Source organism: Neomonachus schauinslandi, chromosome 7 (genome assembly GCF_002201575.2).
Source record: "Neomonachus schauinslandi chromosome 7, ASM220157v2, whole genome shotgun sequence".
NCBI lineage: Eukaryota > Metazoa > Chordata > Mammalia > Carnivora > Phocidae > Neomonachus > Neomonachus schauinslandi.
The window spans coordinates 57,062,958-57,078,121 of NC_058409.1; the positions used below are offsets into that span (position 1 = coordinate 57,062,958).

The following is a 15,164-nucleotide window of genomic DNA, read 5'->3' on the forward strand; positions in this document are numbered from 1 at the left end:
CCCGGGCGAGGGGCGGGCTCGAGGGCTGGCGCGCTCTCCCGGACCCGGCGCCCACACGGTCGCGGCGCGATGGCACACGCCGGAGGCCCCGGGGCCAGAAAGGTGAGTTTCCGGGCGTCCGCGAGGTATTTAGCCCCGCTGGCCGCGGGGCTCCCAGGGCCTGGAGTTCAAACCCCACTTCAGCCGTTGGCCGAGCTCTGCGGCTTCGGCCGGGCACCCGGACGGCTCTGCGCCTCGGTTTCCGCGGCCGCCAGGGGCCCGGGATGACAATACCACCTTGGCGACAGGATTAGATAACAATCTCGGGTAACATTTATGGAGCCCTGACCCAGTGCCCCGAGCTGCGCAAACTGCTTTACGCAAATTATCTCATTTTCATGATTATTCCCACTTTTCAGGTGAGGAAACTGAGGCCCAGAGAGTCAGGCAACTAGCTCAAGGTCACCCATTCTAGTCCACGGTGAAGCGGGGATTTGAAGTCTAGCTTCGGATTCCGGGGCCTTGCTCACATTTCTACCGTTAACCCACAGACACCGTCAGGTCTTCGGCTCAACTGGCCCCAGAGCTCGGTTCCCTCAGGTTTTGGGAAGAGGGGCAGCCTGGCCCTGCAAGCGGTGGGCTGGCCTGAAACCAGCCCTGGGTGCAGACCCTCCCCGACCCGAGGCTGTGGAGAAGGGGTGGGTAGGGGAGTGCGCAGGTCTGGGGGGTGCGCAGGGTGGGGTGGAGGGGCTCAGCCTCCTCTCATCAGTCAGACAGGTCTCCCTGGCTCCTTCTCTAAGCTTCGTTCCCCATCTACTCACCAACTGTGAGCCTTGTCACCCCCCTCCCCCGCCCCGTTTCTCTGCTGGGTGTGTGCTTGTGAGGAGAAGGGGTGACAAAACAAAATTAGGAAAGGCATGAACTTGGTCGCAGGACATCTCCAGGATCCCTCAAAGCAACCCACCTGTGCCCCGAAATTCAGAGAGGGTGGGGAAGGGAGATGCTATATAGACATGGAAATGTGCACCACTGATCTATTTATACTAAAAAGTTAGGAACAACCAAGATGCCCAACGATGGTGGGCTCCTTAAATAAAGGTGCACCCACTTAATAAGTTATTAGGCACCGATTAAGAAGCTAAGTATGGGACAAGCAAACTGCTTTGGCAATGTTACCTTATAAAAGGAGTTATACTATGTCATGGACAGATCTCAGCTATGTAAAAATATTTATATATGCAGTGTAAGGAAGGAAATAATAACGGTAATAATTACATAAGATGTACAATATGGATTTAACAACAAAAAAAATCTTTGGATATGTCTTTCTGATTATAAGAGTAAAATGTGGGCATTGAAGAAAATGAGCTTAATAAAAACATAAAGCCATTGTGCTGATTTCTTCCTCTAAACTTTCTGTAATACTGTGTTCACCATTAGCTCATTTTTAAAAAGGTTTTTAAAATATGCTGTCCTTGTCCAGTTTCTTCCCAGCAGCCTCTGCTCTTGCAACACCAAGATTATCATATGATAACCCATGCTAATGTGTACCTGAGAGTTAAAATGTTAGTGGGAAACAGCTGATCTCACCTCTCCTGTCAGCTAACAGGTACATCTTAAGAATTCATTTAATTGCCACAGGGGATAACTCCAGTAGCCTCATAGCTGCCTGGTGGCAGCCTCAGGCAGAATGGATGTCTGGCAGACTCCAGCCAGAGGGTGAAGTTGGTCTGCTCCTCTGTGTATGAATAGAGGCGCCCAGAAGCCAGACCTTAAATCCAGAAGTCTAGATACTGAGATCTGCAAAAAGGAAGCATAAATGACTCTCGGAGCTCACTACCAGCTCCAAGGCAGATTTACTGCCAAACTGAAAGGGAGAATGGAATGAAAATATAAATGTACTGCAAATTAATTTACAGTGATCTGTATTTTCCAGTTCTCTCTCATCCTAGAGCTGTCTTTAGATCATCCTGGTGTAGTAATTAATTGAGGTGGTAAGTAAAGCAGTGAAGGAGGGGCTGATAAATGCTCTGAATTCAAATCTTGATGATGGAGTTATTTTGCTAAGGGCTGTTTAGAAAACTGGCAAAATTTAAAATTTTGGACAAACATCTAGGTAACAGATCAAAATGTCTTAACTTTACTTGTTATCATGAAGATACAATCAAAATAAGCCCTATAATTTTCTTAAAACCCTAGCTAAAGAGTCATTTGTCACCTGAGCCTCAAGCATTGTAAAGCCAAACAGAGGAGACAAGCAGGTAACCAGACACCGCAGTACAAGTGACAGATGCAGGAATGGACGGTGTTTGGCCTTAGGCAGAACACAAAGGAGGATGTAATCCCAAACAAGAGTAGGTCAGGCAAGACTTCACTCTGCAGCAATGGAAGATATGCTGGGGTGGGCTGGGGCGAACTGGAGGCCATTTCAACAATCCAGGGGCAGTGAGGAAGGGAGGGGGGACATTCCTGAGAAGTGTTAAAAGATACACTTGTCATAACCCTGGGACAGATTGGATGTAGGAGGTGAGATACTATCCTATAACACCCCGACTGTATGCCAGTGTTTTTCCCCTCTAAAACTAAATTTGATTCTTAACATGGTTGAGTTAATTGAAGTGCTAGATTTTCAAGATGACATTTTATGCAAATGACTATACCTCTGATTCTCTCTTCTATAGTCCTCTGCAGCATTTATTTATCACATGTGTTGTGATGACTTGTTGACCCACTGGCCTTCTCCAAGGTGGCCAGACTTTGGGTTTCTTGAGGGCAGGGACCTCGTCTTATTCCAATGTTTATCCCTCTTGCCTAGAACTGTACCTGGCAGGTGGAAAGGTCTCGTGAGAGTTTAAAGTTGAAGTCCTTTTTATGTTTCAAAAGTACAAAATTAAAAGGGCAAATTGCATTGTATGGAGGGAATAGAGGAAAAGGTGAGAATCATAATAAATATTAACATTTCTTCTACATTCAGCTAAAATTCATTTTTAGATATAAAGTACGGAAAAATAACCAGAGTCGGGAGCCCTCTTGGTCAAAACAGTGTCTACGGCTAACCCAGCTAACACAGCTGGTCTTCATTCCACTTCCAAATACCAGAGACGTTGTAGATACGGTGGCCTCCAGTACAAGCCCTTCTAATGTACCTTCCTGGACTGCAGACTGGTTAGAAGGAGCAACTAGATGCTTTTCTTCCCCACTCATGCGTTGCTCTGTGTCCAGCTGTGGACAGCGCTGAAATGAACTGGCCTTGATTTTCAATAAAAGGTTATGTCTTTAACTAAGGCCATCTATACAAGAGGAATGGGGATTGCCATGGGAGTGTTTGCAGTTTCTTTTTTTTTTTTTAATTTTTTTTTTTAAGACTTTATTTATTTGCGAGAGAGACAACGAGAGACAGAGAGCATGAGAGGGAGGAGGGTCAGAGGGAGAAGCAGACTCCCTGCTGAGCAGGGAGCCTGATGTGGGACTCGATCCCGGGACTCCAGGATCATGACCTGAGCCGAAGGCAGTCGCTTAACCAACTGAGCCACCCAGGCGCCCTGCAGTTTCTTTATAGGATGGTCAGCAAAGCTCTCCGTGAAAAGATGACCCTTGACCAAAGTCCTGAAGGAAGTGAGAGGGTGACCCAAGCAGGTATGCAGGGGTAGGCATGTTTTAGACAATGGAAACAGTAAGTCCTTGGAGAACTGCTCTGGATACAACCTTTTATTCAAGTATGGCTGGGCTGAATAGAGAAGTGGGACTAGAAAGAGACTAGTTTAGGAATTTAGAAGATCTGAAGTCTGCTTGTTTACTTACTTAGCTCTGTGATGTTGGACAAGTCACTTAGCCTCTCTGAACGTCCGTTTCCTCATTTATAAGATGGGAATAAAAACCATCCACCCTGCCTAGCTTACAGAGTTGTCCGGAGTACCAAATGAAAACATGCATGTGAATATGTGAATGTGAACATCTGGAAAATGTAGGGCATCATTATGAAACTGTGTGTCCTTTAGGATTGTGTATAGTGGTTTACACAAAAAAGAGGCTATTTTTTTTTTCACTTAACATGAGGTCTTGCAATCCATGGCTGCTACAGCTACTCAAAGTTGTTATTAAAACACACACACACACACACACCCCACTGCTAGTTACACCAGCTGTTAGTCAGCTTTCAGTCCTGATTGCTATACCTCCAGGACTTATGGTGACATTCCAGAGAGGAAGGAGAAAAAAAATGCCCAGATGGAAGGGAGTGCCCATCTATATCAGGAAAGCAGAACTTTTCCGGAAATCTTTAACTGACTTCCACCTATGTCTCATTGGCCAGCACCGTGTCATATGGCCACCCCCAGGAGAAAGGGAGCCCAAGGATTTGTTTTAACTTGGGGACATTGTCTCCCGAAATGAAATACATTAACAACTATCATGGCATCAGCACTTTCACTATAATTTGACTCAGATTAAATGTTATTTGAGAAAAAATATTCACAGCACTTTGCACAAAACGAATACCTGGAGTGTCCAAGAAGTAGACTATACTCAATCTTTCTGAAATATTATTAGACTTTGAGGATTTTAACAGAACTGGAGCTATAAGAACCTAATACCACCTTTCCTAAAATTGGAAACTGCTTTTAGAAAAAAAAGAAAAAGAGGTATGTAACCTAGGTGATTTTTCTTTCTCTCCTTCAGGATATTTTGGAACGTCTGGATAGTGGAGAGGTTGTGGTTGGAGATGGCAGCTTTCTCATAACTCTGGAGAAGAGGGGCTACGTGAAGGCTGGGCTCTGGACTCCGGAAGCAGTGGTAGACCATCCCGATGCAGGTCAGTGGCAGCATCCCCCGAGACTGTTTAGTTTAGAGGGTGACAGTTTGCTCAAATCTGACTGACAGAAGATAAATAAATAATTCTGAGCATTGTGCAAGGACTGTTTCACTTGCCAGAGTCGCCAAGATGTAGAAACAGTGACAGTACATAGGCTGAAGCATGTAGAAGAAAATGGCCTCTCCCTCCCCAACTGCCCCCCCTCCACACACACACACTTGCATCTTCAGGTACAGGGAGTGCTAAAACACACATCTTAATATCTGTTCCATGAATATTCACCCTGTGGATATTCAAGAGTTTCCTTAACATAGTAAAACTGTTACTGCTTCACTTTAATCCTTCTGGCTAATTTGCATATTATACTATAACAGCGTGTTTGGTAAAGAGGATTAATGATAACCGCCAGATTAACACAGCATAGATGGTAGACATTTGGGTTTTGTTGCGCACAAGGGGTGTGAAGAAATCAACACAGTTTCACCTCATCCCCTGCACTAGAAAAAAAAAACCAATAAAAGTTGGAGGTAAAAACTGTGATGGGATTGGCAAGTAACATCAAACTGGACCTTTAATTCTATTTTTACTCTTTTTTGAGAGTAGTCTCCTAAATTAAAGTGGAAAATAGGGGCGCCTGGGTGGCTCAGTTGTTAAGCATCTGCCTTCAGCTCAGGTCGTGATCCCAGGGTCCTGGGATCGAGCCCTGCATCGGGCTTCCTGCTCCGAGGGAAGCCTGCTTCTCCTTCTCCCACTCCCCCTGCTTGTGTTCCTGCTCTTGCTATCTCTCTCTCTGTGTCAAATAAATAAACAAAATCTTTAAAAAAAAAGAAAGAAAGAAAGAAAGAAAAGAAAGCGAAAGAATGAAAGGATACAAGCTAGGAATGGAACTTTGGATTTGCTCTGATTGTATTCATATATGCACTGGGTATCTGAGAAACCTGGGACCCTGTCTTGATTCTTCCACCCACCAGCTGTGTGACTTTGCACAAGTCATTTGACTTTCCCAAGGATCAGTTTCTTTTTTTTTTTTTTTTAAGATTTATTTATTTTTGAGCATGAGTGTGAGTGGGGGGAGGAGGAGAGAGAGAAGGACAAGCAGACTCTGCGCTGAGTGTGGAGCCCAACGCGGGACTCGATCTTACAACCTTGAGATCATGACCTGAGCCAAAACCAAGAGTCGGTTGCTCGACCGATGGAGCCACCCAGGCGCCCCAGGCGCCCCAGGCTCAGGTTCTTGACCCATGTCACAGGAGGGTATGACATGGGCTAGTTGTGAGGACTCGTGAGTTAACCCACATGAAAATCCCAACACATCATACACACTGGCCAATTTTATTGCTTCATCAGACACTCAGACTTATATGGAAGGACCAAGTTTTGTTTCTCTGGTGCTTAGCACCAAGTTTTCATCTGGCCCACAGAGAACTTGTCCTTGTCTTTAATTTTAGAAGATCTTTTTGCTAAACCAGAAAGAAAGTGTTGAAATAGCAAGGATGAGGATTGGGGTTGGGGGGGAGATGAAGAGAGAGGAGGGAAGGATGTCCTGATAGGCCCACGGATGCTCCCTGACTGCGTCCCCCCAGCTGTCTGCTGTTGAATCTGTTTGGTGGGGGCACCACCCACACACACCTTGTCCACTGTGAGAATTTCCTCATGTAAGGATTTCCTGACTGTAAGTAGACCAGCTACATCCTCCACAACACAGGCAAATGAATAAACCTTCTCTAGACCAAAAGACCAAGGGGCAAGTGGTCAGCGAGACCTTAGTGTGTGCCTATGACTGCACCAGACCATTGAGGCCATGGACAGGACAATATGAGGACACTCGAAACAGTCCCAATTTAGTATTAACTCTGCCATGTCCTGTCCTGGAACTCTACTGACCTTAATCTGCAATTTTTTATAAGAACTAGGTTTGAAATTGTGTCTGATTGAAAGAGATTGTGAGTGGGTAAGCTGCTTTTGCTGCAAATGATAGCTCCTATGATTTTTATCTTTTTAATTTTGATTTAAAAAACTACTTTGTAGTTCGTCAACTTCACATAGAATTCTTGAGAGCAGGATCAAATGTCATGCAGACTTTCACCTTTGCTGCCAGTGAGGACAATATGGAAAGCAAGGTAAACTGTCATTTTGGTGGGGGTGGGGGTGGAGGGAGGGCAGGGGGAGTGTCAGGGATCATCTATAATAAAAATAACCTCTTGAAGGGAAGGTATGGAATTGACCTGATATGTTACTATACTTTGTTACAAACTCCACATAAAATGTGTATTAAGGAATTAATTATTATGTAAACAAATATATACTACATAAATGAGCTTGTTTCTGCCTCCTGAGCTGGGGTAGAGGGGAAGAGAGGACTGGGAAGGAATAGGCCATTGGAAGGACATGGTCATCCTGTGCTATTTTTTTATAGAGAAAGAACACTTTTTAGATGCCCTTTTCACCTTATCTCACCATCTTCTCTTCTAACTTGTCCATCTGGACATAGGGTGGTCCTTGGGAACACATCACTGGCCTGGGAATGAGAAGAATTGGGTTTGATGCCAACTTTGCCACCTGCTGGGTGTGTGACTTTGTGCAAGACACTTGGCTGCACGGAGCACTGGTTTTCTTTGAGCAAAATGGAGATCATTTATGCTTAAATGCATAGGGTTGTTGAGAAAAGTAGCGAAGGGGAAGAATGTGGAAGTACTGTGCAATATTGTGTACATGTAAAGTGTTCATACTTGTCGATGTTCATGCCCATTTATTCAGTCAACCAACCAACATTTATTGAGTACCTGTTAGAGTCCAATCTCTATGCTCAAAACAGAGGTGAAAGAGAGCCACAGAGCCTGTTCTGAAGTGGTTCACAGTCCAGTGAGGGAGGCAAACACAAACATTTACTAAAATGCCGTGTGGTGAGTACAATAATGGAAATACAAGCTCACTGGTAGTAAAGGAGAAGTCCCCAATGCTGCTGGTCTTCTCAAATTGCAGGGTTTTTTAAAAAATTTTATTTTATTTCAATTCAATGAATTAACATAGAGTATATTATTAGTTTCAGGGGTAGAGGTCAGTGATCCATCAGTTGCATATGACACCCAGTGCCCATCCCATCACGTGTTCTCCTTCATGTCCATCACCCAGTTATCCCCAGCCCCCCTCAAACTGCAGTTTAAACCATGACTGGGACTCATCTTACTTGATCATTGCCCTTGTTATCTGTTATATTTTACCAGGAAAATGCCGGACTCACCGTCTGAACTCTTGCTCTCTGACCTCAGTGGAAAGCTGTGAACGCTGCTGCCTGTGACCTTGCCAGGGAAGTGGCTGGCAAGGGTGATGCTCTGGTAGCTGGGGGGATCTGCCAGACATCAGTGTACAAACACCACAAGGATGAAGCCACAGTTAAAAAACTCTTTCAACTCCAGCTAGAGGTTTTTACAAAGAAAAATGTGGACTTCTTGATCACAGAGGTAAGCCTAGTATTTTAGGGGAGGGAGTCATTCTCTTCGGACAAATCCCACTACATAATCTTCAGCTTTCACGAGGGTATTTGGGATTGCTTTGTGCCCTGATTTCCTCAGGGTACAGGGTCAGAGGTTTATGTACCCGCACTGCCGTCAAGGCAACAATGCTCTCACTTGCATGCTGGGTTTTAGTGAAGCCAAAGGGCAGAGCCAGGAGTGGCCTGACCCCAGCCTTGGTTGTCTTTGGGTGGTTGTAGCAGCCGACTCACAGGGGACCCTACAATGCTGGGTGAGAAGGGGACGGTGCTTCATGGAGCAACCTCTCCTGTGGGAGGGGCAGGGCTGGAAGGAGCTGTGCGGGAGCTGGAGGCTGTGAGTGAGCAAAGCTCAGGCTCATGCAGGCCCCGCTAATAATACTCAGTAACAAGAAGTTTCCTTGCCCTCTGCTGTCCATGCTCTGCTCACTCCCAACCCCCTGCTTTCACTCAAGCTATAAAAGATGAGTGATATTTTTTTTTTAAAGATTTTATTTATTTATTTGAGACAGAGAGAATGAGAGACAGAGAGCACATGAGAGGGAGGAGGGTCAGAGGGAGAAGCAGACTCCCTGCCGAGCGGGGAGCCCGACGCGGGACTCGATCCCGGGACTCCAGGATCATGACCTGAGCCGAAGGCAGTCGCTTAACCAACTGAGCCACCCAGGCGCCCAAAGGGGAGTGATATTTTGAAGAAAGAGTAAGAATTGGTCGTTGATTAGACACGAAGGCCCAGAACATTCTCTTCCTTCCACTTCCAAAAATTTAAAAGTCCTCATTCCCCATTTCCCACCTTTGCTACCACCTGGAGTCAAGCTCTCAGCCCAAGTCTCTACACCCAACGAGGACAATAGCCTCCCTGCTGCTGTTTCCCTTATCACTCTCTGAATCTATTGAAAAGCTTGCTTCATCAACCTTCCAAGGTTCAGGGCCACCCAAGCCTGGCAGACGCACTTAGCAACAATCATCTGCAGAGATGGGCACAGACTCTACCCGATAGGCTCTCCAGACAGATGGAACACAAGTTTGTTTTGTAAGAACCTCTCTGTGGACTCTCTGCCATTCCTCACACACTGCTTCTGCAGAATCTAAGTCAAGAAGGAAGAACACAGGGAGATTTTTGCTGGCTTTTCTTCATTTACTTAAGGTCAGCTTTTCAATTGTGGCCCTTAAGGGGGTTCCTGGGAAGACTGCTGCAAATGAAAGAAACAGTAGCTCTTCCCCGCCCCAGCTCTGTGCCGCAGCGGTCTCATTGGGGGAAACCATCATATTTCTCCTACTTCATGGAGCACTTCTGAACATCTAACGAGAAGTGAATATAAAATCACTTTGAGGGCGCCTGGGTGGCTCAGTTGGTTAAGCGACTGCCTTCAGCTCAGGTCATGATCCTGGAGTCCTGGGATCGAGTCCCACATCGGGCTCCCTGCTCAGCAGGGAGTCTGCTTCTCCCTCTGACCCTCCCCCCTCTCATGCTCTCTCTATCTCATTCTCTCTCTCAAATAAATAAATAAAATCTTTAAAAAAAAATCACTTTGAAGTAGAAAGTATAAACTATTCATTATTTTTCAGAGATTATCCCAGCTCCATAAAAGATGAGCCTAAAATTTTATTAGTAAGGGGCGCCTGGGTGGCTCAGTCGGTTAAGTGTCCAATTCAGTTTCCACTCGGGTTGTGATCTCAGAGTCGTGAGATCCAGCCCCACATCGGGTTACACTCTCAGTGGGGAGTGTGCTTGGGATTCTCTCTCTCTCCTGCCCTTTATCCCTCCCCCTACTCACGTGTGCTCTCTCTCTCTCTCAAATAAATAAATCTTTAAAAAAAATAAAATTTATTAGTAAAACTTTCATTCCTGGGGCATCTAGGTGGCTCAGTAGGTTAAGCGTCTGCCTTCAGCTCAGGTCACGATCCCAGAGTCCTGGGATTGAACAGTCATCATCTTGCTGAATCAATGATTTCTGAATGAAAATCTATATATTATTGTTAAAGGAATTAAAATGTTTACTCAAAAAAGTATTCTTTAGTTTGCTAAAGACCTGTTCCTCAGCAAGTTTTACCACATATACTTGGTCATTTTTATAACTGTTCTGCAACATTTGCATTCCACCTTTCAAAATCTGCTTTACATTTGGACCAATAGAAAAAATGAAATCTCTCTTAGTATTTTGAGCATGCCGAAGAAGCCATATGGGCTGTGGAAGTCTTAAAAGAATCGGGTAAACCTTTGGCAGCTACCATGTGCATAGGCCCGGATGGAGACATGTGTGGTGTGACACCTGGAGAATGTGCTGTTAAGCTGGTGAAGGCAGGTAATTGGGACCCATAATGTGATCAGCATAAATTTCATATTGTTTATGAAATTTAACAAAGATTGCTTAATCTTGTGAGAGCAGTTCAGCAATAGAAGAATTAACTGGCATTGGTTTTCCTGTTGGTAAAACTTGGGAGGTGGAGAAGGATAACTAATCTCTAAGGCAATTTCCAGCTATTAAAAAATAAAATAAGCAAAATGTAAAAGTTCTTTATTTCTTTGCCCAGGGGCTGCAATCGTGGGTGTGAACTGCCGCTTCGGGCCCAGCACCAGCTTGAAGACAATGAGGCTCATGAAGGAGGGCCTACAGGCCGCGGGGTTGAAAGCGCACCTGATGGTGCAGTCCCTGGGCTTCCACACCCCTGACTGTGGCAAAGGCGGGTTTGTGGATCTCCCAGAATATCCCTTTGGTAAGCTCAGGGTGTAGGAGCAGGCTTCGCGTTTTCTTATGCTGACAACATGGAAACGGCTGTAATGAACAGCTACGGTACGGTCTTAGAAAAGGAGACTGCGTAAGACAAAACCAGTCAATGTTAATGAAAAAATGAGTATAATCTAAAGTTCATCATGTTTTAATTTTAAAAAGTGCTCCATCGGAGCACCTATGATTTGAATGTAGGGACGGTAACAGAAATGCTGTGATTATTGTGTTGCAGGACTCGAGCCCAGAGTTGCAACCAGATGGGATATTCAAAAATATGCCAGAGAGGCCTACAATCTGGGGATCAGGTACATTGGCAGGTGCTGTGGATTTGAGCCCTACCACATTAGGGCAATTGCAGAGGAGCTGGCCCCCGAAAGGGGCTTTTTGCCCCCAGCTTCGGACAAACATGGTAGTTGGGGAAGTAGCCTTAATATGCACACCAAACCGTGGATTCGAGCCAGGTAGGAACTGTTTAATTAACATTACTATTTTTCTCTCATCTCATTTTATTTATTGTTAGAAACACTATGCATGCAGTAAAAATTCAAAAAGTATAGAGTATGTAAGATTAAAACCAAAAGCTGCGCCTCTCCTCAGGGGCATTACCCAGAGGTAATGACCTGTTTGCTGCTTGTGTTTTGAAGTCTTATACCTAATGTCTGGTTTTATCAATTTTAAGCTGTAATGACTGCTAACCCTTTACAAAGGCTGAGGCGTTTAAATCACATAACATTCCCCTTTTCTCCCTGTTCTACTTTTCCCAATTTTGATTTATTACATTTTTATTTCTTCTGTTGGTTATCTTTGTAAGTTGGAATTTTCTATGTAACTGCCTATTTCTTTATCCATTGATGTAAAGCAGTATCTCTTACTTCCACTCTGTAAAATAAGAATTAACTCTTTCTGTTCCGCTCTACTCTTCCTCCCTCATCTACCTCTTGACTTCTTTAAGTTATACCATTACTTTTACATGATCAAGGTTTAGAACCATTGTGTTCTGCTCTGTAATTATAATTAAGTCTTTCAAGCTTTGTAGATTTATTATAAAAATGTAAAGCTAGTAAATAACATTTGTAATATTATTATAATTGTCATTTTAAACAAACAGGATTCATGAAATATAATAATCAGAATGCAACTTTATTTTTGTCTCCCTCTGTCTCTTTAAACCTGCTCATTGGATGATGTCTATCCTCTCTCCCTATTTGAAAATACTGACATGCCCCAGGACTTCACTGGGTCATCTTAGGGAATAGAAAGCTCCATGACCACTTTATTTAGCAAACACAGTCTTAACTCAGGAATTAAAAGTGTTCAGTTCCAGAGACACCTGTGTGGCTCAGTCAGTTAAGTGTCCGATTCTTGATCTCAGCTCAGGTCTTGATCTCAGGGTTTGGAGTTCAAGCCCTGCATTGGGCTCCAACACTGGGCATGGAGCCTGATTTAAAAAAAAAAAAAAAAAAGTGTTAAGTTCCATGTAAAATCAAAATCTGGAACACATGAAACTTATATTTTCTCTGGTTTTCCAGCAGTTGCCTTCAATAGGCAGGCAACGAGGGAAGGCCAGGCTAATCCTTCTCTTTCTCTGTCTTATGCTTCCAGCCCTCCCTTGCTATTTTGCTAACCAGGACTTCTGACCTCTTCAGATTCAAAGGGAGAGAAGAGAGGATGGCAAGGGGAGCCAAGTGTTTGTACTTGGCTGGCAGCCTAACAGGAAGACCGCAGTTCTGGGCAGGGCAGATCTTCACAAGTGCTGCCATGGTTCCTTACTGGCTTCCTCTGGGAACTTTTGGTCTGTACTTCTCATGCCACAGGCATCGCATTCTTCTCTGTCTGCTACTTCCCTTTCAGATCCTGGCTTTTTCAGCAGGTCACTCCAGATATCCCCTATTTGGGGGGTCTTGTTGTCCTTCCTGGTGATTCTAAATACCTCCAGATTTCAAACACGTCTTTTTCTGAAACATGGTATGAAACCCAATGATTGCTTTTATTTTTTTAAGATTTTATTTATTTATTTGACACAGAGAGAGGGGGTGGGGAGGGGGAGAGAGAGAGAGAGACCACAAGCAGGGGGAGCGGCAGGCAGAGGGAGAGAGAGAGAAGCAGACTCCCGCAGAGCAAGGAGTCCCATGTGGGGCTGGATCCCAGGACCCTGGGATCATGACCTGAGCCAAAGGCAGACGCTTAACCGACTGAGCCACCCAGGAGCCCCCAGTGATTGCTTTTGATAGAAATGTGAGAAAGGCATTAATGGACATAGTTTTTCAGTCTGTATGTTGAAACTGAAGTTCTACTTTAGCCTGATCATGCACCACACCTGTGTGTATTTGGCAAATACACACACACACAAATATGTATAAAGCATATTGGACTTATAAAACAGGTATACATTTTTTAATTAATAATTTTTTCAAACACAGAGCTAGAAGGGAGTATTGGGAAAATCTGCTGCCACCTTCGGGCAGACCTTTCTGTCCTTCACTGTCACAGCTAGACGCCTAAGGAGCGGTGAAAGAAAACACTGAAATGACAGAACAGAAAGAAATCTGGAACTCTTCCTCGCCTTTACCCTCCACGCACCCTGCTAGCTCCAGCTGAACAGCTAATGTGCTCCTGGCCCTTCAGTTCAGGGCAACATATGCATCTTGCACTCCCGCTGTGGATGAGCACCCACCTGGGTGCTGCAGGGGATGCAAAGACGATGAGAAAGGCCCCTGGTCCCCCAGTTACTTACTGTCCAGTAATGCTGTGCTACATTCTTTGGAAGGTCATCAAGAAGAGCAAAACTTGTCTTTTAGGGTGAATTTGAGATTTTAAAATAACCAGAAGTCACTGAACACCAAATCTATTGATTAATTCAGGCAACTAAGCTAGGTGCTTGAGGAAGATGGAGGAGCAAGGAGTCTGCTTTTCTTACATGACTTGTATAATGACGCCAAGGGCAATCCCAAAGGAATAGATGCAAAAAATGCTTTGAGTAATGGCAGGGTTATTGAAGTAAGTGTATAACCTTCCAAAGTGATTACTTTCAAAGATGAGTTTACTTAAAGGTGTTAGGTCCTAGAATTTTTAAAATGCGTCCTTATGAGGGGCACCTGGGTGGCTCAGTCAGCTAAACATCCGACTCTTGATTTCCACTTAGGTCATGATCTCAGGCTTGTGAGATCGAGGCCTGAGTCCAGCCCAGCATTGAGCCCTGCATCTGCACTTGGTATGGAGCCTGCTTGGCATTCTCTCTCTCTCTCTCTCCCTCTGCCCCTCCTCCCCCAATAAAAAACATAAATTAAAAAAACTGTGTCTTTATAATCACAAATAACTAGATTATAAACTACTTAAGGACAAGGACAATGTGATGTTCTTATATTTTTCCTTAAAGTATTTAGCACTGTGCTGGGCCTAATAATAGATGCTCTAGATGCTCAATGAAATACTTATTTTTTTTTTTTTTAAAGATTTTATTTATTTATTTGAGAGAGAGAATGAGATAGAGCATGAGAGGGGGGAGGGTCAGAGGGAGAAGCAGACTCCCCGCTGGGCAGGGAGTCCGATGCGGGACTCGATCCCGGGACTCCAGGATCATGACCTGAGCCGAAGGCAGTCGCTTAACCAACTGAGCCACCCAGGCGCCCGAAATACTTATTTTTGATTGTTAAAATAAGTAAAAATAGATCAACAGTTTTAGAAGACCTTTTTAAAAGTCAGAGTTCTAATCTACCATGGTCTAATATTTTCTTTACTTAGCTTTGTGCTATTTGCCATGTGCCAATATCACTCTGTTTTTTCCAAAACAATGTATCAATTTGTGACAATTTGTAAAATTAAAGATGATTTACCTGTTACAGTGTTTGAATATTTAAAATATCATGGATATTCTTTGGAAGATAACAGCAAACATTTATTACTTATTATGTTCCAGGCTATTGCTTCTCTCCTGTTCTCACACTCTATCCTTTCATCCATCCATCCATCCATTCATGCATCCATCTATCTATCTATTCACACTCAATTGTCCCTTACAGGGATTAAAATATGAGAGTGTTTTTAACACAGTAGTTTGAATGTGAGGAACCTAAGGCTAAGTTAACTTGCCTGAGGTCCACAGTTAGCAAATGGTAGAACTGGGATTTGAACCCACATGGTCTGGCTCCAGAAT

The 15,164-nt window shown here is 44.2% G+C and overlaps 1 protein-coding gene across 2 annotated transcripts; it reads left to right on the forward strand.

Annotated features, from left to right (window-relative positions):
- Positions 1-38: 38 nt before the first annotated feature.
- Positions 39-14,162, forward strand: BHMT2 (betaine--homocysteine S-methyltransferase 2). Of its 2 annotated transcripts, XM_021699886.1 has the most exons (8): positions 39-102; positions 4,657-4,789; positions 6,818-6,909; positions 8,059-8,250; positions 10,438-10,585; positions 10,815-10,997; positions 11,244-11,472; positions 13,432-14,162. In XM_021699886.1, the coding sequence occupies exons 1-8, from the start codon at positions 70-72 to the stop codon at positions 13,511-13,513; spliced, it is 1,092 nt and encodes a 363-aa protein (XP_021555561.1). In that variant the 5' UTR covers positions 39-69; the 3' UTR covers positions 13,514-14,162. The 2 variants fall into 2 exon arrangements, with proteins under 2 accessions (XP_021555561.1, XP_021555571.1); XM_021699896.1 differs by lacking the exon at positions 8,059-8,250 and having other exon boundaries at positions 48-102.
- Positions 14,163-15,164: the final 1,002 nt, after the last annotated feature.

Coding starts and splice junctions, on each gene's coding strand:
- BHMT2 (XM_021699886.1), top strand. CDS start 70: ATGGCACACGCCGGAGGCCCCGGGGCCAGAAAG. Junction 6,910..8,058: donor AGGACAATATGGAAAGCAAG/GTAAACTGTCAT, acceptor CTCTGACCTCAG/TGGAAAGCTGTGAACGCTGC. Junction 10,998..11,243: donor TCTCCCAGAATATCCCTTTG/GTAAGCTCAGGG, acceptor ATTGTGTTGCAG/GACTCGAGCCCAGAGTTGCA.